General features: G+C 45.0%; 1 protein-coding gene across 10 annotated transcripts in view; it reads right to left on the bottom strand.

The window, feature by feature from the left end:
• Positions 1-258: 258 nt before the first annotated feature.
• BCOR (BCL6 corepressor) overlaps positions 259-24,856 on the bottom strand; it is an 82,296-nt gene continuing 57,698 nt past the window's right edge. For 8 of the 10 annotated variants that reach the window (XM_030469475.1, XM_030469479.1, XM_030469476.1 and 5 more), the window contains 9 exons: positions 24,327-24,608; positions 23,551-23,904; positions 17,509-17,837; positions 16,908-17,177; positions 11,021-11,187; positions 3,899-4,044; positions 2,643-2,720; positions 2,283-2,433; positions 259-1,397 (listed from right to left, as the gene is read on the bottom strand). In XM_030469475.1, the coding sequence (XP_030325335.1) occupies positions 1,103-1,397; positions 2,283-2,433; positions 2,643-2,720; positions 3,899-4,044; positions 11,021-11,187; positions 16,908-17,177; positions 17,509-17,837; positions 23,551-23,904; positions 24,327-24,608 (2,072 nt within the window). In that variant the 3' untranslated portion in view covers positions 259-1,102. The remainder of the gene's footprint in view (positions 1,398-2,282; positions 2,434-2,642; positions 2,721-3,898; positions 4,045-11,020; positions 11,188-16,907; positions 17,178-17,508; positions 17,838-23,550; positions 23,905-24,326; positions 24,609-24,856) is intronic. The other 2 variants (XM_030469484.1, XM_030469483.1) reach the window with 1 other exon arrangement.

Genomic DNA, 24,856 nt, shown 5'->3' with positions numbered 1-24,856 from the left:
ACTAAAAGGCACTGCAGAAAGTATTGTGAAAAAAACCTGCTTTTAAACCTCTGCCCCACAAAAGGCGCCCGCCTGATGTTTTCTTGTAACCTTGAATTTAGAAAGCCAGTGTAGATTCTACCTCAGATTTCATCAGCTGCTCGCCGGCACCTGTGCCAGCTCTGCTCCGCTTCAGGAACCGCACGCGGAGCCTCCTTTCATAAACATTAATGAGTCGGAGCTCATTTCACAACCAGGCATGGAATTAATGGGAGTCGCTTTAGCTTCATCATTTCTCAACAGTTTTATTGCCTTTAAGAAAATTTTTGTAAAATATAAATACAAAGGCAGGAGATTTACTTACAAAGTTAAAACACAGATCTCAAACATAAACACACAATTCAGAAAATTTAGTTTATGTACAGTTTCAAGCGACTTCAACATATGTTAGTTTTTCAATATTTTACAAGGTACAGAAAAAATAGTTCAAAGTCTTCTTTTAAATAAAGAGCATAAAATGTTTAAACATATATAAACAATCCGGTTTGATGTGTGAAAACTAAATTTCACAGCTTTTAAATTAGGATATAAAAGTTCTTACAATTAGTTGATGCGTATGGATATGGTTTAATTTATATTACAAACTATTGAATTATATTCAATAGTGCTTACCTGGCCAAGGCAGGTAATTCTGTAAACAAAAAACCAAAAATAATATCACCAAGTGCCTTACTGAATTCTGTCTCCCAAACAAGCCACACGACTTTGATCACATCACCTAGAAAAAGTATGTTCTGTGTAATCAGTGCTTTGTATGAAACAAAGTCAATGTGTGGGTGTGTTCTTTAAAAAAAAAAAAAAACGTGTTCCGAGTAATAACAAACTTATCCCAAAGCCTGTGTGCATTTAAAGAAACATTATATAACAATTTTGTAAAAACTGATTGAAGTTAAAAAAAAATTCTTCCAAAATCCATCCAACTGGAATTCAGATCTCTTATATAAAGGAAAGATATTTTCATATTTAATAGTGTCCTTTCTTTACAGAAACAATTGCATTTGAACACATATACATAAAGAAGTAACTGTATAGAGCACTGTACATTAAATGGCCTGATGGTTCATCAGAGGATGATGTCAAAGGGAGGGTCCTCGTGTGGATGCAACCAGTGAAGCGAGGAGCCGAGCAAAGTCTTGAGTTCGCTTGTAAACTCTACCAAGTCCAACAGGTCCTTGCTCTCCGGGTTAAAAGCTTCAAGGTCCGTAGCACAAGAGAACAACTGGCTGAGGGAAGTCTGTTTGTAAAACTCAGCCTCCGTGATGGTGACAACTTCCAGATTGGGGAAGTTGCAGCGGAAGATGCGAGATGACATTTTTAGCCTCTTCACCACGTCTGAGAGCAAAAGCCAGTTTCGTGGTCTGCAGAAATAAAGGAGAAACAGGCTCCCGTAACTGACATCGAGTCACAGCCTTCTTGACTCTTTACCCTATCGCTGTGTGACAAGCCCTCCCTCACAAATAATCCCCCTGAAACCAAGGCCAGTGCTCTGGGGGTCCAACAGAACAGATGTGCAGACGCGTACGTGTTTACTTGTAGCACCGCAGCTTACGGGAAGGAGGAGGACCAGGTATGCAGGGGCACTGGAGCCTATAAACCCAGGGCTCAAGAGCACACACATGGGTCAGCAGCATTCCCAGAAGCTGCTTACACAGTTAAAAGGTTCATCTGGCTGGTCTCGACTTCCATTTAGCTAGTTAGGAGATGGCCTTGAGTTACAACCAGAAATTTTAGCAACTCTGACTTTCAGAGATGCCCGTATTACATACAAGTCAACAGAGAGGGTTTTTTGCTCAGATTAGGAAAACTTTTTTGTTATTCACACCAGCTTTGCTGCAGTCTAGAACAGCAGAAATTGTGTCATTTCATCATCCACAGAAGTGTGTCCATTCAGCAAAACAAAACAGCTGGTTATACAAAATTAAGAACACCTTACAAACATGTAATCCAAATTTAAGTGCTAGAAGCACTTGTATTTTGGGATGTTTTATAAAGGTACTGCATGAGATGAGGGAAATCATTTGTGTTCCAAACATTACCTTTTCAGCGGGAGAGCATGGCTTTCAAGCAAATCAGCCTTTCCCCCTCACACTTCATATTATTTCTAAAAAGACCAGCGGTTACAGTATTGCTCTCTCATCTACATTAAATAAATGTAAACACATTTCCCCACAGACAAAAAATGTTGCCATCCCAAAATGTTGCATCTAAGCTACTTTTACCCCACACCATGTATTTACTCTTACCCCTGAGAGAGACACACTTGAATGTTGTAACATGGTAAGGGAGGCTCATCCGAAAATTCAAATTCAAACACATCGCTAAAGCCATCTTCATCTTCATCACCTGGGCCAGGAGGATTTGCCAAGATGTCAAATCCAGATTCATCTTTTGGATCTAAATAAAATTGAATAAAGGTGCCAAGTCAGCATTGAAGAGACTGTTACAGGTCTTGTTTTTTCTTCAAATGGCGTGATCCGTAAATATAACGAGTATGCTTCCTTTCCAGCTACCTCCACCATAAAAGCAAAACAGCCCCCACCCCCACGTGCCACATGTTTTGAAAGTCTCCACACACAAAGAAATAAAAGGTAACATTTACTCACCGCACACAGAGCTGCCATAGAAATCCCAGTACAAACCAGGGTCATCAACACTTCGACCTTGCAGGTCAGTTAAATACTCTGGAGAGGAAAAAACAACAACAAAAACATTCTGATGAGAACAAAAGGCTGGCAAGTTTAGCAGACCAGGTGTCATAAAGAATCTCACTATGCATGTTCTATACCTTCCATCAAGTAAAATCCACACAGCGTCCTAAATGCACATGTTTACAAAGAACAACAAGGAACACACACTATTCTTCCAAGCATTCCTGGAATTCGTTTTTCTCCTAAATTTATTCTCCCATCACATCAAATACTGACCCACAACAAATAATGATCACCCACGGTCTAACACAGACAGACACACCATCCTTTAACCTTTTTGTGAACAATGGCATCTACCCCACATCTCAGCCTCCACAGTTATTCTAGACACCTACTTGGTGGTGAAACAGTGGCCCCAAAGAAAATGATGGAAAATGGTTTTCCATACAGATGTGCTCAGAGGATGTAACTCTTTACTACATATGCAACTTGGGAGATTTGCTAGTTAAGCTGATGAAGAGATACTGGGATTCAAGATGCTTGGAAGTCAAGATACTGGACTTTACTGCAGTCCTGATATAACCATGTGCTTTCTACACAGCACCATTTAAACAGGTAAGAGGATGAGCACTTAATCTCATTGACTATGAACACTGCAAACATTTTCAGAGGTTACTAGGGAATGCCAGTGTCTTTACCCAGAACCAACAGGAAAAAAAAAAAAAGCCTAAAACCATGGTAGAGTGTGGAAAGACATTTAAAGACAAGAATTTTTAATATAGTTTTCAGCATTTCAGATATAAAATGAAGCAGAACTTACAAAAAGACATGTATTAGAAAGATAAACATCAAGATCAAGGGAAAACATGATCATGTTTAAGAAACAGCTATTGGATTTGAAAGTTACTTATTTTCATTTCAAGCAGAAAACTGAAGGCACTGAACAGCCAGCTGACCTCCTGCCTATCAAATCTGACAATGGCACAACCCTTTTAACTTACTAAGAGTTTCTATTAGAAGGAGCCCCCACACACGTCTACTCATCCCACCTGTAGCCATTGTACTTTTGTAGGCAGAGAGGGAGCTACTGTGTACTCCAATGCTCCTCAGAGTGGAGCCATCCCTGCTGGAAAGTTGGCAGCTTGGGGGTGCTATGAAATGTCCCACTGCTCACCACAGCCATCAGAGCCCTGAGCAACATGGCCACACACCTGTGAGGAAGGTCTCCATGAGCTCACTGTGGGTCATCTTCACGATGGTCCTCCCAGAATAGGTCGCAAGCGTTGGATCAGCACCATAAGACAGTAGCAGGCGGACGATTTCCAAGTGATCGTTTTCAACCGCATCATGGATTGGTCTGGGGAAATAAAAAAGATCATGGTGTTACATTTTGACTCAGTACTATCATGCAGATGTACTTGACAAGAAACTTCTGACTGCAGATTGAAGTTTTTCAAAGAAAACAGCACTATTAATACAGCTGCCAATCATCCCATTGTCGGTTTCACTTGCGCTTCATCCCCTCCCCTCTTGTCTTTTCACAGTCAGACTGCTCGGGGCAGGTATTTCTGTTACATCTATTCACTGCTGTACATATTTTGAAGGCCAGTAAAATAATTACACCATTGTAACAGAACGCAGGAGTTTGCGTGAAGCCTCACCAACATCATTTTGCTGCAAGTCACTCTACTGTTCCAAATCTCTGCCAATTTAACAGCATGCTGTGGAGTAAGGGCTCATTCAGCCTGCCTCTGGGCAAGCATGGAAATCAGTTACCCAAAGCTCCTAAATTATATACACAGAAGTAAGTTATGAAAATTTGCTAGGAACCAAACTTCCACTCTACATCCTCTCTAAATAGTACTTGTGAATATATTTCCAGCACAATTCAACCCTTCTACTCAGAGAACAGAAAAACATGTTATTTTAAGTTTAGTCCACTCAGAAGTTACAGCATTTTATGCATCGTGAGCAATCTATACAAGCTCAGACGTAGCTTTTGTGAGCCTACAGAAGTAGTATTCATTAATACACATGCCTGTAATTCCAGGTGTAAAATTCCTTATCACTAATTATAAATCGTATTAACTCTTGCCTTTGAAATTGATTATATGTAATGGGCAGTTGCCTAGAAGTAGAACATATTACTCTTTAGACTAATGAAGATGTGTTAAAATCCCATCTTCTCCCTAGAGGGCAATGAGCAAGGAACTGAAAGGGGAGTCAAATGCAATGGCCAGTGACCACAGCAGTTCAGCTCAACTCTACACTCCTCAAACAGATGTATTAAAAGGCAAGAGAAGAAAGGACTTCAGCTGGGATCATGCTCTGCCTTCCTGAAAGCTTTCAGAGTGACATTACAAGCAGAAGTCACTGGGAAGACCAGGCAAGCAAACCCCTCAGCTCCATCGACCAATCTGCTAAGCAGCACTCGGTTAACAACCAGGGCTGAAAATCCCTCCTGCAAAGACACCACCTCCCACTACTCCTGTCACATGTGGCAATGTCCCCTCCGTGTCACCACCACTTTGGTACAGGCTGCCACCCATGTGAGCTCAGGACAGAGCAAAGGCAGATCAACACAGTCAAAAGAGGAAGGCAAGCCACCACTTTCCCATCCCTTATGGAGCACTGCTGGTGGGAGGGGGACTCTGATCCATCTCAAAAAGAATTATACTCCAGGTGTGTTTACTCCAAGTACTGTCCAGGAGGCTGTGACTTAGGGTGATAACCATCTGTCACATGTGATGTGCTCACGCTTGCCCATCTTGCTGGAAAGCTACATGCAGTTTTGGTTTTGGCACATGCATGTTTCAACATGAGAAGCTGCACTTGGGAGAGTCTGAGCTTGTTCACTATGGAAGGAGAGCTTACACTGCTGGCACACCCCAGGCCACCAACACAGCAAACCAGCAGGAGATCCTGGACCTGCTGAGCAGTCTTCAAATCCAGCTTGTGACACCTCTCAGACCCCTGGCACCAGAGAGCACAACATATCCACACCTTTGAAGCCCAATACGCCGCTCTTCAGAAAGCCTCTTTCAAATTTAAAAACCAGAGAAGCCCATGAGGATCACTTGCAAAGGGTCAGAATATCCCTTTCTCAGTTCCACTGAGAAGTCTCTAACATAACACTGACATCCTTGAGACAGACAGAACTGGAGAAGTCAGCATTCCCAGGGACCCCTGCAAGTCTCACACTCCCACTTCCAGCTCCTAACTCAGCGCTTCTGCACAGGGAGGGACACAGCATCCTGTGCACCCAGGACATCCAGGACCTGGCTGGTGCTAAATATCCCTGGAGATACAACACAAGAGGTAACAAGTAACAGGGGTGCTGACACGGAGGCTGAAGAAGTATCGTGTGTTTCTGGCTGTCAGCAAGCAGCTGAGGCCTGAGCTGACAGGTCACGACACAGGGAGCATCAGCAGCAGGAAAAGGTCAGCCTTGCAGCAAACCATCCTGTCCCCCACTGGGCATGAAGCATCCCATCCCTGCCTTGAAGTCTGGCAACAGGCACTGGGAGCAGATGAGAGTTACGGCTGCTGCCAAATGCTGGGGACGACTTTTCTCCCCCACTCCCTTGCTTTACTGGAGTCTTTAATTTTGAACGATTTTCCACTTTATTTTAGAATTAGGATTTTCTGGTTTGGGGGGAGGTCAGAGGAGAGTGTTGTGGGTTTATTGGTTTGACAATTTTCATGTTTGTTTGTTTGGGTTTTTTTAACTGACTTACCTAAGTGCCTTTTGAGGCAGTAATGAATTCAAGATGATCCCTTAACATATCAAAAACAGCATTTAAATCACTGCCCAGTGTTTGAATCGATTTAACAACACCCAGATGAGTTCATTTAAGGGCACCTGGGCATTCCCCGGGAAAGAAAAATAGCAGTGCAGGAGCTGTAACCCGAGGATGGGACACCCTTTTCCTTTCTACAGGTCACCCAGCACAGCAGTGCAGAGAGGAGCAGAGGCAGTGGGGCAGGCAGCAGAGCAGTCAGACCTGCCTTTGTTGCCTGCTGGAGCCCAAGGAGGCCACCCTATGCATGAGAGGGGAGTTTACAGGGGCAAGGGGAAGAAAAGGCACAGGAAAGCCACACGGAAGGAGGAAGACCAATAAATAGAAGGAAGCAAAGGGAGGAAACAAACACTGGTGAGGAGGGGAGAAGAAAGAAAAGAAAAAAAAAAAAGATTTCCCACAGATAAGGCAGGGGAAAAAAGACACTAGCAGAAAGCTGACAGACTCTTTTACTGGCTCACACAGCTTCTTGGCAAGCTCAGGAGCAGGACCATGCAACCAGCTACTCATGTTTGCTTCTCCCACCAGGACCAGCAAAGGAGGGAGTATTTTTCAGTCTTGGCAAAGTTTAACCATCCTCTTTGTAGGATGCAAAAGTGACTACTGGAGTCAGCAAGATTTTTCAGACATGAAAAAAAGATCCCTCAGAGTCCTCTCCTGGGCTGCTTTGCCCATATAATCTTTTCCGCCCTGAGCATTGGAAATAAACACTCTCTATCCCTAATGGTACAGTTAACGGTAGACATCTCTTTTCTAAAACAAACCCTTTGAAAAGCCCCAGAAGGATCTGGGGACATTTGAGAGCTGCAATATCCTACCAGAGACACGCATCTCAACCCTCTCCTGTGTACTGCTGAATTCTTCCTACTATTTTTACCACTACTAGAGTAAGGAAAACATTTCACTGGGGGTTTATCATTCCACCACCAAAATTATAAACAATTTAGACCAGTCAGGGTTTCCTCTCAGCCTTTCAGGCACCACCAGAATTTTCCTTGCTGCAGTAAGAGGTCTCATAACTCACCGAGCAATACTGTTATCTTGGTGTTTTATTTTTATTTCCATCTACTCCATTATGCAACCCTGTCCCACAGAAGAGGCAAGGCACAAGTTGCAGGAGGGCAGCTACGCTGGCTGCCTCTTCCTTAAATGCAATTAGCTACTGGAGGCATCACTCTGCCAAGACCAGCTGAAAGGACTCAGGAAGAGAGCCATTTTGGCATGGTCCTCCCAGAGAAAAGAAAAAAAAAAAACCCAAAAACTGAGCTCATCAGCTGCCAGAGAGAAGAATAAAGCAAAACTGGATGTGGAGAATGAATCTAGCGAGCGGACTCTGAAGCAATGGAGAGGCCTTGCTAACAGGCAAGAGATGCCTGTATTTTTGGCATGTAGCTTTGTTTTTTAAAGCAGCTATGGTTCAGTTAGGACATGCTCTGGAAGTAAGAGGAAAAGAACAAGGAGATAAGGCCACATACACCAGCAACCATCCTTGTACCTGTCAGGCACCAGTCACTGTACACCCCCCTGTTGAGCTACTGCACTTAACTGCAGTCCTGTCAAGGAATGAAAATCTCACCTCTTAAGCACTGTCTATTATTATTTATAGGTAAGACGATTAACTGCCCTCAGTGACTGTGGCACTTCTGAGACAGGTCTTAAAGATCCTGCCCTGTTCTACAATAATCTTTGATTAGCTACTAATTCAGCAGCATAGTGGTTGTGTATTCGGGCTCCTGCATTTGGAAAGCCACCATCAGCATAGTTTAAAGGGAAAACACACAGACATCGGCTGCTCTTAGCCTGGTCAGATGTGCTGTGAATAGGGCAGACAGAGGGACATCATGGGCTGCAGGCAGCAGCAGATGAGGCAGCAGAGCCCCAGTGCCAGCCTGAGGGTGAAGGTACTACACATACCACCTACACCCCCAAATGCCACCACCTCCTTTCCCAGCCACCACAGTCTGGCGCTTTGCTTGGTTTTGGCTTCAAAAACATTTTCTGATAGCAGGAGAAACCAAAAGCTGAAAGCCGGCCTTACCTACTGAACTCATGACAGACTGACTGCGTAAGTACATAAAAGGCAACATCAAAGCATAAGGCTCGGGTCTTTGCTTCACTTTTAAAACTTAATACAAAAAACCCAACACACCAATGAGAGCACCTGTAGCACACTTCAGATAGGACTGAAAGGACAGATGCACAGATTTGCATTTACTTTTGTTTTGTTCCTACTGAAGCCATATCCTCACTTTTTAGTGTGTTCTCCAAAAAGCTGACCAGAGAGGCAGCAGGCACCATGTAACACTGACCAAAGCTTCAGGCAGCCGGGATCCAAGTGACACCCCAGGCTGCCACAGTGACAAACACAGCGTATGCAGTTGTATCACAGCTCTTTGTGGATTTAAGTTAACTGGCTGTACAAAACTAAACACATCCATTGTTATTCTCAGGAGACATGGAAGCTTCCAGCATGACCAGAAGTGTCTTTGGTTTGTGGGCTTGTGAAGTGGAAGAGAAGACAATAAGGCATATTCAAAATAGTCATAAAAGCAGTGGAGGGGGATGAGTCTTTGAAGGTGGGTTTGTCTAGGGCTTATTTTGTTTTTAAGATTTGAATTTCTTTCCAAGGAATTAATGCGTTCAGGGATCTGATTTTAAAAAGCAATATAGTTGAGGATGACTGACACTTCTTTCCTCCTAAAAGTTAAAGGAGAAAAAACTTACTGAGGCTTCAAGAGAGAAATGGAATTTGTTGTAAGAATGTCATGATTTACTCTACAGAGTCAAGGATTGATTCTGTGATTCTATAATTCCAGCCCTACTAAAAGGCCACTGATCAGAAGTTTCTTTACAGAAGCTTGTTCTCTCTGTTCTACTCAATTCAGGGCAGCTAGATTATCCTTCATCCATACCCTAGATATGGTTTGGATTCATTCTGTTTGTAGGTAAGCTTAAAAAATAAAAAAATTTAAAAAAGAAAGATAAAAAGCCTGCCATAAGAACACACAAAACACAAGCTGAGTTCTGACGTTACCATCTATGATAAGATCATTATACTATGCTCATTTCTAAAATGTGTTTTCCCCAAAACAATTTTTCAGGGTACATAAACAATTTTTTTTCCTTGAAAATCAGCTCCAGCTGTGAACTGAAATCAAAGGTGGACTCTGAACTGGTAGATGATGAAGACGTGTCAGAAACTTCCTGGTGTTAATCTTCTATATAAGTTACTCCAGTAAGTGAGACAAAAATAATTTAAGATTCTTTTTATGGCAACTCGCCACTGTTACATTGGTCATGTATTAAAAGCTGGAGACAGCAGAAAAATCGGGGCTGTTTGTCAGCCTGAAGAGCTGAAATTTCTCAAAAAGAAATGGGAGATGGAGAAGGAACCTGACAATCCAGACAGACTTTTAATGTTTCTCCAGAGACGTCTCCTTTCGGCTATGATGGGCCGGTAACGACCATCATGAACTTCTAATGGACCATCCTAACCACCCCTCTTGGGACTTTTGTTTTCCTGACTCCTCCCTTCCCAAGTTAATAAATAAAGAGCTTAGAAACAAAAGAGGCAGACTCTTAGTTATGCTAATTTTACCTCCCTGGCTATTTGTATGGTGATAGTGAATTCGATAAACCATTTAAGATAACAAGCTGCAGGAGATTAAAAAAAAATACAAAGAGAGGCGTCCCCAAAATGCATAGATTAGATAATGTTCTGCATTTGCTGAGGGAAAGTTAACTCAAGGTCAGCCCCGCAGTGGTGGTAAAAGAGGTGCTTTAGGAAATCCATAGGAAGCTTTAAAAAGATTCAGAGCATAATTTCTACCTCTTGAAAAAAAATAACTACCTATTTTGGGAGCACAGGAACTAAGCATCCCTACTATTCTGTGGACAGGGAAAAAAAAAAAAAAAACCTAAATCGGCAGTAAAAAAACCCCAAAACATCCAATGAGCAGATACATTTTTTTAACAGTTTGGAAAACCAGTATTTTTTTATATAGCATATATAGGACTTGCACACCCAATCACCGCAAAAGCTTCAAGTGCTCTTAAAAGTAACCCTGCCAACAAGACAAAGCCCACTGTTTTGGCACAATTCAAAGGACCTGGAGTGGCTATGAGCAGGGCTGCAGCTCAAGTATCACTCCTTCCTGCCCTGCAGCTGGGAATTTCACAAACTCTTAAAAATAAAACAAACGTATTAAAATTCCCAGTGAAAAAAAAATTTACACTGAACTCGAGTTCACACAACAGTGTGCCCCCAGTGTTTTAGTAACCAGAGAGAAGAGAAGGCCACTGAGTCCTGCACGTTCCTGCCCAAGGACCAGCAATAATGAGGCCACCGCATGTCACCCACTTTGGGGATTTCATGCCGAACAGGAATGGGGTAAGGGGAAGATCAACGAAACAGAGTATGAAGGGATGCTTTCTCCCACCATTGTGACAAAAAAAAAAAAAAAAAAAAAAAAAAAACCCAAAACACTGCCCGGCAGTGGTGACCACCAGGTGCTGGGCAGGGGTGCTGCTAACCTGGTTCCGTCCTGAGCGCTGCAGTTGACGTCAGCCCCATACTCCAGGAGATGCCGCACGATGCTCAGCCAGCCCCTGGCACAGGCCTCATGCAGGGCACAGTAACCCGCGTTGTCACGATGATTCACGTCGCATGCCTTGTTTTCCAAACAATACAGAACCACTTCCTGGAAATGGAAGGAAAAAACAGATACATCGAGTTATTTCTTGTTACGGAGTTGCACGGATTTCTCTTCTGAAGGGAAAATGGGGGAGGGGTGGAAGAGAAGGGAGGAAGAGTGAAACACAAAACCCCGACAACAAGCCTAAGCTACACCTTTGGAACAGGTCAGCCAAAAAGAAAAGAAGAAGGGAAGCATTGAAAGGCCTGTTTCTTTGGGAGACACAGTGGAGACCAGGACTTCCCAGGAGCAGTCCAGCTTGTGCAAAGCAGAACCGAGAGCTCCGTGCCCGGCAGGGATCTTACTGCAGCCCCTCTGCGCCGTCGTCGCAGAGGACGAACGTGCAAATTTCATAGACAAAACCCACAGCTTTCCACTTCTCAAAACTTCCATGCGTAAAGCTGGCAGGAAGGTTTTTACTCTTACATCTGCATTTTTAAGCAGAAAATTCTGCAAGCACAACAGCAGCACAGCCGACGTAGGTTTTATTTTAAAAAGAAAAAGCGCATGACCCGAAACAAAACACATTTAAGACACACAAAGGACAGTTTGCAACCAGCAAACAAATAAAAAAAAAAGACCAGCTCTATCAAGATCGGGGAAATCCCATTTTCACCCACCCTGGTTTTCTGCATGCAGAACTAAAGCCAGGCACCAGGTTCCAATAACGAGCCGGGCGCTGTGGGAAGCCATGTGAATTTAACACAATTCATCTTGCAGTCAAATATACCACGGTCGAGAGCCTAGGCCAGACTCAGCTCTACGCTGTTGTGTGGCCTTGAAACAATGACTGCTCCATCACTCAACCAAAAATTTAGGATGGTGTAAGCATTCCTCAATTTGTCTCAGATGCAAAAGAAAAAAGCAAAAAAACAACCCACATGCCTAAGTGATGCTGCATGCATAAAATAGCCCCCGCATTCCCAGATTAGTGGCAAGCCATTAATTTTGCATTTGCTCCTCTTGAAGGCTTGTGAGCAACACCTCACAAAGCAGGAAAAGGCATGGAGGCAGCAAGTGTTTGCTTTGCCAAAGCGAGAGAATAGAACAACACTGAGTGCGATGCATTTATTCTTCCCGTTTCAAAACCTACCGGAAAGCCCGCAATAATCTGTGCTCTGGGTATACCTGACCTGAGAGCTGGTATCCAGGATACAGCATGAAGCTGCTCTTTTAGCAAGCCCTCACTAACCAAGCTAAAGCTGGGAGCTTTAAAGAGCTGCCCATCCCGGGCACCAGAGCATCCCCGTCACCTGCTGTGGGGAGGGAGCCATCCACCACCCACATGTGATGCACTCACTGGTCTACCCTGGGATTCCAACAGTCCCACCTCTCAGCCAACAGGAGCTCTTTAATGTTCCAACTAATCAGTGAAAAGGCCAAAAATCGGCACAGAAAGGACGCTTTTTACCCTGTGCTCCCTCAAGCCCCTAAGAAAAGGCTGTATGAAATTACACCCCAGAGGTACGACTTTTCATTCAAAACCAGACCACCCTGCCAGGCAAATTAGCAGATGGGAGCAGAAGTGGCTGCCGTATTCAGCTCCACTTTTAGCATGCAGTTACCATTTAAAATAGATTCTACAACTCAAAATAAAGGAACACCTTTCATCTATTTTTGTAAAAAAGGAAGGCTCGTTCTAGGGCGGAATACCTACTACTGGACGAAAAGGCTAATTTTGTCAGGCAATTCTGTGTTAAAAGGCTATAAGAATGTCATTAACCACAAAATGTAACCATAAAGACCATAAAACCCTACATTGTTAATTAATTAAATGCCTCATTAGCTTTTTTTAACATGATTTATTCAATTTACAAAAAAATCAGCCTTTGCTGCCGAATACAAGAACATGTGGTGCCACAAACACACTTTTGGTTTCAGAAGCATCTCTCGTTAACCTTACGAGGAAGGCTGTGAAAGTGCCACGGGGCAATTGAATGTCTGTTCGGGTTCTCTATTCAAACCAGCAATCTGAAAATCAGTCACAGTTAATGCAAAGATTCAAGTGAGCACGTCACCAGACAAGGTATGTGTCACCTCTGCTTCTAGTGCCTACAGTTTGTTAGCCAAATTTCAAACAGAAACGTTAAAATCCTCATCTACAAAGACATGTCCTTCACTTAAGTAGTCTCTCCCACCCGTGCTCTGCAGCATCAGTTCCTGCCCCTTTTCCAGAGAAAGGGGTCAGCATCGCCCTGTGCATCCCCCACTCTCTGCACATCCCCCATGCCCTGGGAAAGTGTGCTGTCACCAAAAAGCACTATTTGACTTTACCCAACCTCGAAACTTGTCCCTTAGGGGAGGCATTATAAACTGAGCTGTAATGCTTCCCCGAAGCACTGTGCCTAACCCCAGAAGTGATGCTTGTCCCTCGGCAGGGTGCAGGAGCTCCAAGGGAACTGCACAAGGGCAGGATGATGCTCAGGAGTCCCCTGTTCCTGCAGCAGTGACACTGGAGGACCAAAGGGCCTCATGTGAGGCAACCCCAGGGAAAACTCTCTCCCCCTGCTTGGATAAGCCCTGTCTTCTTCATGAGCGTTTAAACACCCTGGAAATAAATGCTGTCTTTTCTCCACCCCTACCACACACCACACACCTCGAATTTCACTGCTTTCCCAGACAGGATTTAATCCCAAGTTCGCCAGAGAACTTTCCAGACACACACCAAAAAGCAACAAGCATCATAAGGGCAGCTACTGTTTCCTCTCCCGTCAAATTAATTACACAAGTCTTTTGCAATTTTTTTCCCCAAAATGACTTTACACTCCCTATAATTCCCCCTTCACAAAAAGTAAATTGCAATCTTAAAACTAATATAATCTCAAGTCTTTTGTTTCAAACTGGGTAAATGGAATAGATTCAAGAGTGCCCATACCCTGGGAGGGGTTACAAACATCCTGATCAAACAAGGCCTGGTGCAAGAACCTGGCAAAGGAAAGCCTAAGCTTCCCACCACCTCCAGCAGCATTTTGCTCAGACCCTACAGATTTCCAAAGCCAAAGACCATTTGTTGAACTGTCTTTAAGCAGCCTTGCTGGATGTGGCCCTGCAATTTATCTGCCCACACACAAGCCACGTTTGTCTTTCAACAATTCCCTCTCCCATCAGCTTTTACACACAAAATTGTGTGTAAAACACACTTGGGTCTGCCTTCCCACAACTATCTGTGTTACATCCATACCTCACAATTAAGAGTGTGGCAGAAGCACCTGAGCTAGCAACATTTGGGCTCCCCAGGGGTCCAGGAGTGATACAAACAGCTTGCTAGAATCTTTGCACACTAAATATGCCAGCGCTGCCTCTGGGTTTGGGATGGGATCTCTGCACAGCCACCAGGCATCCCTGTTGAGAAGGCAGGCAGGCTGCCAAGGGCAACCACAAGCACTCCAGGTCTCAGGGCAGAGCTCTTGGTGGTTTTCTACCTAGGACAAAATTCTTGTCACTGTCAGGGCTCCACAATGCCCTGTGATGCCAGCCACTTCAAGGCTCAAGTCCTGCACCAGCACTTGGCATCCCTTTGCAGGCCACAGCCCCAGGGGCGCTGACTCATTTGCCTCTTCTGCCATAAGGCAGAGGCCACAAGGCTACCCACAGCCACCACAGCAGTCATAAGAAGCCCTCATGTGCCTGTGAACTTCCAGCACTCCCACTTCAGTATCAGCCCCCTGCCATCATGCTGCAGCCACCTTTGTTGGCTGACCCACTTAGGGGATGGCAGAAAACAGATGTGTGCAGTTGCCAGAGGTCACAGACCAGCAAACTACCTTGACTGACTGAGAGGTTTTGTTTGCTGTTTTTTGTTTTAAATAGAGGAATTTGTAGCTTCTTGACAATTCTAATCCTTCTGGAGACAAGAGGAATTCAGCTTTTTATTAACTGTGGTAGATTGGTCGCTAGCAAGAATAACACCACAGCTGACCAAATTATTACAGCTCACTACAGGTTAAATGAAGCCCCAACAGGGTGGTGCAGCCACCCCCCACTTCAAGCCTTGAAAGTCAGAGATGCTGCCAGATCTCGGTGGCAGCACGGGCACATGGACTGGGCTCTTGCCCTGCCCCACTTGGCACTCCTGCCCCACGCTGTGCCAACAACAGGACCCACAGATTCACTGTCAAGGCTGGCTGAACAATCAAGGCAAACTATTGGAGTATTGAAGCCTACTAAAAAATGCGGTGTTCACTTGAACTGCTGGATGGATTTAAGTTGGAAAATCAAAATTGCTTATCAGCTGATGATGATAAGTCCTGGTGAGCACAGAAGGTTACCCCAGGGCCATGGGACCCCTACTTTAACAAGCCTGGGCATTCCTGGCTTTCTACAACAATCCTGCTAATGGCCAGTGCTGCAGAGAGCTCTCACTATCAGCAAAGCAAACAGAGAGTCCTCTCCCCTTGCTTGAGCAAGAATTCAGCCCCTCTGTACGCTTCAGAGCTGCTCCCATTGAGCTGTGCTCACTAGGAGCAGAAAGCAAAGTGCAGAAGCATCCCACAGCAACTGGCTACAAGTAAACGGCACTCACCCTGACAGACACTACACTGGAAGAAACTGCTCTCCCAAGGATGGGAGCACATGCTACAACACATTTTGATTTCGGATCCATATGAAATTTTAGGTCTGCTGGAAATTAAACCATTTAAATTATGGGGATTACCATAGCAACGTTGTAACAACCACTTCTCCACCTCCTAGCTACTTGAAGTGCTCAGGGTTAAGAAAAGCTTTTGTCTAGGGTAAACAAAACCTTTCCAACAAACTCTGCCTTCCAGAACTCCACAAGGCCTCTCTCCACACGAAGCTCTCCAGCTCAACAAAGGGCATTTTGAGGTCTCAAAAAGCACCTGAGGCTGGGCAGGCCCCACCTGGCCCCGAGTTGATGCCACCTTGCAATGCTCAAGCCCAGGTCCCAGGTCCAAGTCCAGGGACTGCCAAAGAGAACCCTGTAGTCGTGCCAAAGGCAGCAACCACTCACTGCAATGAAATACCTCTTTCCAAGATCCAAGGTTGAGCAGAAATGACACTCACACCTATATGCCCGTAGTTCCCCAATAAAAAGCATGCTGTGAAACAGCAGAGCAAGGGGATTCATCAGTTTCTGACTTTTTGTAGTAACAGGGGGGCTGTTTCATCGGACAACACTGTTCCAGCTATGCCATGCAGCTCCAAACTCTGAGCATAAAGCACGCAGAGAGCTTCTACAATGCACCTCATCATGCAAGAGGACGTTCCAACTGCTACGTCCTGTGTTGCATACCACATACTCCTTAGGAAAAAGAACAAAACATAAAATCCTTCTCCTAAACTACAGGCTCTTCACAAATAACAAAAGCAAAACATTGCTCAAAGCTCAATAAAGATTACTGTAAAGTTTACTTTAAGAAACAAAACAAAACAGAACAACAAAAGAAGCCAAAACAGGGCATTTATTCTGTGTGCAGATGGCTTATATTTAAATGGAAGTAGTGAGGGGTTACCCATAAAAGTTTACCCCCTGCTCGCTGACACAGCGTGCTGCGTGCCTTGCGTCCCTGCCAGCTGTGGAGAACCATTCCCAAAGCAACCTTCCCCCAGACCCAGCATGCCAGAGAAGAGAATGCAGCAGGGGAGAGAGGGGAGGGGGAGGGGGGGGCTGGTGTGCAAATTTAAACGACCAAACTCAAAAGCTGCCACTTCAAAACTTTACAAAGAGGGCTTTAACCTCACCCAGGGTGGTGAGAGACCCTTACCTCATATCCCAGGCGTGCTGCCCGCTGCAGCAGCGTTTCCCCGGCGTTCTTATTGACAATGAGCCTCCGTGCTTCGGGTGGCATGGGACGGCTCGGGGTGGTCTCCTGAGGGGGGCTTGCGGCTGGCAGCTGCGAGGGCTGAGAGGTGGGTAGCAATGAGGGGGTCTGCTGCAGGCGGTCGTACAGCTTCTGTTCGTACGACTTGGCTGGTGAGGAGTCACAGTCTGAAGTAGGCTCTGGTCGTTTCCTGACTTTCCTTGTTACTGTGACCTGTCAAAGCCATTAAGGGGGGAGGGAGGGTTGGTGGCGTTATCCTCACAGCAATGGGATTATATTTTGTCAGCAAAAAATTTAAGGTTTTCTATTCGTATTTCGTTTTTTAAGAAACTCCTGCGACAAGTTTTAAATTCAAGATTCCTCACCCCCTGCAACATTGCCTTTAGCTTGGGTTAAGAAAAGCAAATACAAAATGTGCAAAGCATCCACAGACAAATTTGAATGCAGTCCCCGCTACCCTGCATGCATGACAGCACATCAGTTTTAAGCGGGCTGGCTCTGCCTGCTTAGAGGCTGGTGGACAATTAAGTCTAAATAAAGATACCTTATCTTCAGCATTTTCGATATCTGTGGTGTCATCCCCTGTCAGAGATGACCTCCTTCTCCTCTCCTGCAGTGCCAAGTGTTTTGTTTTACACTGACGTTTCCCTGATGGCTTCTCACACTCGCTGTATTTCTGCAGCAGAGATGCATGTTGGAAGTCCTCCTCTTCGTCTGTGTACAGCCCATCTGTCTTCCGGCTTTCTTTAATTTTCTGCTGTTTGGCAGCCAACCTCGAGGCTGGAGTACAGCTTGGCTGAGCCTGCCTTTTGCTGTTTGCATTGGTGGATGAAAGGCTCTTCATGTGCGGAGACACCGGGAACGCGGGCAAGCCTAAATGGGGAGGAAAGGCATTACACGTCGCATGGTGTGTTAAAAGCAAAACACATCGCTAGCACTTAACACAAGCTCCTCCGACTGCTTAAAGAGATCTACCAATTACATTTTCAAGTCATTAATATTTTAAGCCTTCCACGTCCAAACTGTACACAGCACCTTGTCAGTTAACATTAAGCTAACAAGTTACAGAGCTCTGATAAAAATGGGAGAATTTAAATGCCTCGTGCCAGGTGCCGGGCACCAGGAAAGGCCACGCTGTGCCAGGCCAGGCCGGGCCAGACACAGCCCAGCTGCCAGAGGCAGAGCAAAAAGGTACTGCCACACCTCCTGGCTGTGGGGAAAACTCGGCCTCCTTACCTGGAACTGATTTATCTGAAAGGGGAACCAACTCCTTCAGCAGCCTGGGCCCGGCTGGGATTTCCACCTTTGGAGAGGTATGGTGGCAGAGACAGGGATAGGGGGGAGGAAAGGAAAGCCAAAGAGGCTGGAGCATGGATGAGGCCTTAGTGGGTCAGTACAGGGGGAAGGGGGAGCTTAGCCTTAAGATGGCAATATGACAAGGAACATTTTGGCAGCATTTCTACCTGAAAAGCAAGCCAAGAGAGGAAAGGCTACGCAAGGAGCCGTCCCTACAGAAGCCCTGTGCAAGCCCTCTGTCAAAAAGTGCAGGGATTTTGCAGGAAAAGCACCCAGCTCATCTGTGTTTTTCCAAGGACCCCAACCAGAAGTAGATTTAGATGAGATATTAGGAAGAAATTCTTTAGTGTGAGGGTGGTGAGACACTGGAACAGGTTGCCCAGAGAAGCTGTGGATGCCTTGTCCCTGGCAGTGTTCAAGGCCAGGCTGGACTGGGCTCTGAGCAACCTGATCTAGTGGGAGGTGTCCCTGAGCATGGCAGGGGGGTTGAAACTAGATGATCTTTAAGGGCCTTTCCAACCCAAACCATTCAATGGTTAAGTGAGGTTTTCTGTGAGACCAGAAAGCCCAAGGACCTCAGAGATCTAAGGCCAGTGCTCTGGGGCCTGTGGCAGGATGCTGGCAGGGCCAGGTTTTCTCCCTGGGTTAGCTCTGACCAGATAGAACCCACAATCTGGGCCACATGCAAAAAACATGGTTACTTTTTTTCTTTTAAATCTTTTCAGAGTGCAAGCAGGTTTACAACAAAACAAGGGCAGGAAAGTTGACTTTTTATAGTCTGAATTTCCCTTGGGGAGAGAATTGAGGTGACCTCAGAACCAATGCAGAAAAACGAATTAAAGGTTGCTGGAAAGGAAAGGACACTTCAGCCAAACAATACCACACTGCTGAGGGAAGGTGTGGAAAGACCCCCCGAGCACTTAAAAGAGGCTCCTTTCCTCCAAGAAGTCTCTGAAGTGATGCTACTTTCAGAAAGGAAGAGGCAGCAGGAGCAAATAAAGCAGCTGATCAGAGAAGAGAGACTTTTATTTAAAGAAACTCCATCCAGAGACAGTCAGTAAAAAAGAAAATAAAATCTAGAATCCTCTTGGTGGGCAGCTTCACACTTTTGTCTTTTTTTAAATAAATCTGTGAAAGCAACTTGCAGAACGCTTTCTAGATTAAAGATTAAAACAGAAATCCCTCAGTTCTTTCAAGGCATTTTCTAGAAAAAGATGCACACCATGGCTTGCCAAGCAGATGTCAGGGAATTTACGGGACACACGATGTGGAGATTGTTCAGCAAATATCCAGTAATATTTTTAGGCTTTGCAATCCTGAAGGAAGCTGCCTAGACGTAGGCTGAGACTACGGATTCAAGGCTGTCTTTCCAACTCTGCAGACAGCATGAAGTAAGGAGTGTTTAATTTTCCTGTTCCCAGTTAACCTAATTGGAGTAGCACATGAAAAGCCCAATTCCAATTCAGAAGCATAATCATTATCTCCTTAATCAGTTGCTAAAAAAACTGCAAAGATGGAAAGCAGCAGCGATGAGGTCTGGTGAGTGCAAAGTGAAGTAAAAAACTGATGCATGTAGAACAACAAGAATAGAAAGACAAGAAACCCCACAGGTCTGGAGAAGGACAGAAATACCAAAAGCATGGAGAAAAAAAACACAGGAAGAGAAGCCTGTCTCAAAGAACTGCAGGCTTTTCCACACAGGGATGTGTAGGCAATGAAAGCAGTTTACCCAGCACAAAAAATACGTACTCCAGTCTGCAAGCTACATGTAAACTCTGCACTCCACTTTGACCCTCCACAGTGGTGACAACAGGCACCAGGCTAAGCATTTACTGCGGCCAAGAGATGGAGAGTAGCAACACTATGTCTGGGAGCTTGGGGATCAATAACATTGCAAGAGGCCAGTGCTATCCGGAAAAAGACAAGCATCAGCCTAAGAAATGCAAAACATGCAGACAGAAAAAGGGCAAGCAATTCATTCTGCAATCCCACCTCATTTTTCTGACCACTACGTATGTGAACGGAGAAGAAAAACAAGAGCGGACAGGAATATCCCCAAATATCCATGGAAAAAAAAATTTAAAACAAAATAAAACAAAAGCAAAAAACAGAAAAAACCCACAACACACTACACCAAAAACCAAAAAAACCAAGCCTCTGACTGATGTGGGTTGTGGCAACTCTGACTCAAAGCAGGACCTGTCTCCCTTCCCCCAGGAGCAGGCTGCAGAGAGGTCCACACGGAAAAGCAGCTGCTGCCGCGTCACCTGAATGCTCACTTGTTCAGCTCCCACCCCGGCAGCTGCCTCCTCCTCCTGCTTGCCAAGCCAGAGGCCAACAGGCTGCCGGCAAGCCAAGGCAGCTTTCCCGGTGGATGAGATCCTCCCAACTCCTTTCCTCCAGGCTTTTGTTTCCATGCTGCCCGGGCAGCTTGGAGATTAAGAAGACCGCTGAGTTTTCTCTTCACAGCGGGTGACCGGCTGTAAGCTCCCCGGAGGACCATCAGAAGAGAGGCTACCACAGCGCTGGCAGCACCAGGAGGTTATTGCTTAGCTGGCACTCCAGCAGAGACCACGGCTCCTGCCCTGGGTCCAGGCAAGCAGCACGATGCCCCGGAGACTGCAGGCATCCCTGCGCTTGTAGAGCTGTGCTGTGCTTCAGAGAGCCAGGACAGGCAACAGCACCACAGAAGAGGAGGAATGAGGCAGGAACCCAAAACAATCCTGAGCAAGATGCATCCTGACTCATGTGGTTCTGACCCTTAGCTATGAGGCTGCATAGAGATGACAGCCAGAATGACCAAAGGAACATTTCCAGCCACTACTGCTTGGTCACCCAGCCAACAGGCACTGAACAAGGGACAAGAGGGGTGACAGCCTGGTGGCAGCTTTCAATGGAATGCATGACTCCTGTTGCGCTGAAATCCCAGCATGAACACAAGTGCAGCAGCCAGCCCAGATGTCAGCACGCTCCATCGTCCCGGAGATTTGCAGTCACAGGTGGCAAGTCATCCTGCTGTTAAAAGTGAGGCTTCACCAACAGAGGTGAAGACCTTGATGCCCTGATTCTTGTGATAGACCCAGCTTCCCTGCAGCGGAGACTACTACATTCAGAAGCAGTATTTGGGAACCAGGAACAGCTTCTCTCAGACTCAAGAGTGAAAAAAAGCTGCAAGTGACAAGGTATATTCTTGTATTCACAATATCTGCTTGTTAATGAAAAGTTAAAGGACTAGTCCCAGGCAAGAAAGACAAGCTGGAGGTCTCCATTCCTATGTGACTGTCAGGCAGAGGATGTTTTGTCACATAGTGGGGAAAAAAATGTCCTAATAGTAGTGAACAGATATTCAAAGGTCTACACCACAATGGGGACATAGGATGGTCAGCATACTGATCTAAATAATCTCTAGTGCCTCTGCACAATGAATGGTGAAGCAGAGCTTAGGTTCACAGTTTTATAGTAGCTTCCAAAATGAAGACATTTTTCATAGCCATGGGTCAACTAAATCTGAATACCTCTGGGAATGGGAGCCACCTCTTTTTCTTTCACAAGGTCATGCATAAGAGAAATCTGTAGCTGCCATACAAGGCATTACAGGGGAAAGCTAGAACATTCTTACACAATGTAGCTTCTTGTTAGTGACCCTCATTTAATCTCTGCAAGGTACCTCTTTTGCAAAGTACAAAGCGGAGCAGGAGATGGGCAGGGATGTTTGACCTGATACCATGCTTGCCAAGGCAGCACATGAAGCAAGGGAATAAGAGTCAAAGCTTCTTTTAAACTAAGTTTTGATCTCCTGCCTCACAAATCCTTCTGGAGACCCTTACCCATAAATAAGAACCAAAGTTTGGGGTTTTCTGCAGTCAGATAGCCCTACCAAGAGAAAAGATGGATGAGGAGCTTTAAGAAAGAAGGGAAGCCAATACTCTTTCATTGTTTCAGAGATGCTACCCAGGAAAACTAACCAGTGTGGGGTGATCTAGACTCAGTCCTTTCCATGGCATGGGACAAGAGGATCCACTCTTATCATGCTTCTCTCTTTTGATAGGGTATCAGCTAAACTACAGGTTAGGCCAGCTGGAGGGTCAATGTCTACCAGACTGAAGAAGATCCCAAATCTGTGAAGGTGGAAGCCCAAACATCCATCTTGGAGCTCCCCATCCCAGAATGGCCTTTCCTCAAAAGCTGGCACAAGAATTGAAGAGGTGAGAGAAGAAGAGGAAGGAAGAAAAGAACTTCCAACCTTTACTCTGAAAAGCAAAAAAAGGAGAAAAAGGCTCCTTGCTGTGCCTAGAGATGGGTAATCATGACAAGGTCAGGGTATGTGGTAGCAGCACTGCTCACACAGGCTGCACGATGCCAAACCCCATCAGTCCTCCAGCCAAACTATGGCCATTACACTTTGCAGGGAAAGGGAAAAGCAGCAGAGCACACACACATCTTGCCCAGGGCTTCAGAAGAGCGGGGACAGGAGAGCATCCTGCCCACTTGAAGGGAAATTTGGCAGATCACTTCCTTGGGCTCTCTGCTAGGATAGAGATTGAGCAGAGAAGGGGGAGAGGTGGGGCGGGAGAAAGAAGGAAAGGATGTGGGGCAGAAGAAACAGCCAGAAACAAGTCAAGCAAAACTGATGTGCATTGAGGAAGTGAACCCTCAGAAGAGAGACACTGGGAAGATGTCTGCCAAAGGGACAGGGAGTGAGGCCACTTACAGGACATGCCTGGCATCCTCTCCAGGAGGACAAGTTTTGCTCTTGTGCAAATGCCCTAGGGAAAGGCAGGGAAACCCAGCAGTGCCAAGGCTGCTGGAGATGTTGGGTTCCCGAGAGCAAGAGTTGCTAGCTGTGCTGATATTGCTTCAGAGGGTCACAGCCCCTCAAATCCTACATGTGGCTATACACTCTTACATCACATAACAGCCTGTTTGCTCCCTCCCTCAACCAGAAGCATGCCCATGCTGTATGCCCCCTCCCCCAGCTCTCTCTCTAGAGACTTAAACTTCATCTATGAAAGAGTATTTAAAGCCAAAACACACACACACACACACAAACACATAGTTACACACACATACACAAACACATTTTCTTGTCTGCCAAGTATCAGCTACAGTGCAATTCTTAAAAAAGGAGGTGTCAGTCCTTATACAAATGGATGTCTACAGAAATATATATATATATATACAATTTTAAACAGAAAAAAAAAAAAGCTCTTGACAATTCCTTAACATTGGTGGCAGCATGCGTCACTGTAAATGCTAAAGCCGTCTGGTTTCCCTAGTAGTCTCTGCATACCTTGTTCATTGTCACTTGTTTTGAGGGACTCTTCAGACCAACTTCTATTGCTTTTGGCCTCTGACCTTTTCTTGGTGTGCCTTTCTTCTGTGAAGTCTTTGACCTTTGCAGTGGCCTCTGGCTGAACAGCCTCAGCTAAATCTTTCCTGCTTTGCCGGCCCAACTTGCCGGACGGGGATCTCTCTGGTGACACCTGCTGCTCCCATAGTTCCCTAAGATGCTGCAGGTGACGCTGCTTTTTGGGATGGAGCCCTGTTAATTCAATGCACACCTTCAGGTTGGTCACCTCATTACAATTGGGCTCTTCTAAGTGGTTAGAGGAATTGTTTGTCATTTCCCTCTCAGGCCAGTCATCTAATGGAAAAATAACTAAAAATTAATCAAAAAGCCCCCTCAACTTAAAACAAAAGCTACATTTCACTTTCGGGGCATATAGTCTCAGCTTTACCACCACACTATGCATTTTAAAGGTTCGCTCATTAAGGGTTACATGCACTACAGTAACTTGCACTGCTGTGGCTACAGTGTCCAATGACTAGTGCTTTACCCTTATATGCCAAGATTTTTATATATACATATGTATATATATACACTCACACACATATATATATATATATACATACATATATATATATATACATATATATAATTTTAAGTGAAATGACAGTGCTCACATTAGTAACTATCAAGTTCAAAAATGGAAACACATTAAGCCAAAGGGACGTTCCTTTCACAAGACATTCCTTGAGAGAGACCAATGCAAAATGCTGTCTTACCTTTGGAGTTCTTCTTCTTTTTTGCTTTTGATACAAGTTCGTCCTGCAGTTCATCCACAAAGTTTTCATTTTGGCTGCCATCATTTTGCACTCTCTCACCAGAGTGTTTACGCTTCCTGTCCAGACGTGGACATGGATGTTGGCCAATATCTTCTGTTGGCTGGTCTTCCGCTTTTTCATATATAGAATGTCTCTCTAAATAACATTTCTCATTTGAGAGATCTTTTTCCTCTGGAGTTTCAAGAAAGTGACCTTGGTTGTTTTCTGTACTAATAAAGTTACCTAAAAATAGAAAAAAACAAACACCACAAGACTTAATAAATATAAAACAATTAATTGTGAGAAAGCTATGCTCTCTGATCTCTTCAGTGTCACCTCCATCATGACTTATGGCTCACAAGGCATGCAAAAAAACAAAAAGTGGTATTTCAGAACTAGGTTCTACTGGTCAGCCTAAGGCAGCGGTTTTCTCAACAGTTAAGTACAAAACCCTCCCAAAAGTGTCATACTTCGTGTTGGGTTTATATCAG

Source organism: Calypte anna, chromosome 1, assembly GCF_003957555.1.
Source record: "Calypte anna isolate BGI_N300 chromosome 1, bCalAnn1_v1.p, whole genome shotgun sequence".
Classification (NCBI taxonomy): Eukaryota; Metazoa; Chordata; class Aves; order Apodiformes; family Trochilidae; genus Calypte; species Calypte anna.
This window is presented reverse-complemented; position numbering and strand designations above follow the sequence as displayed.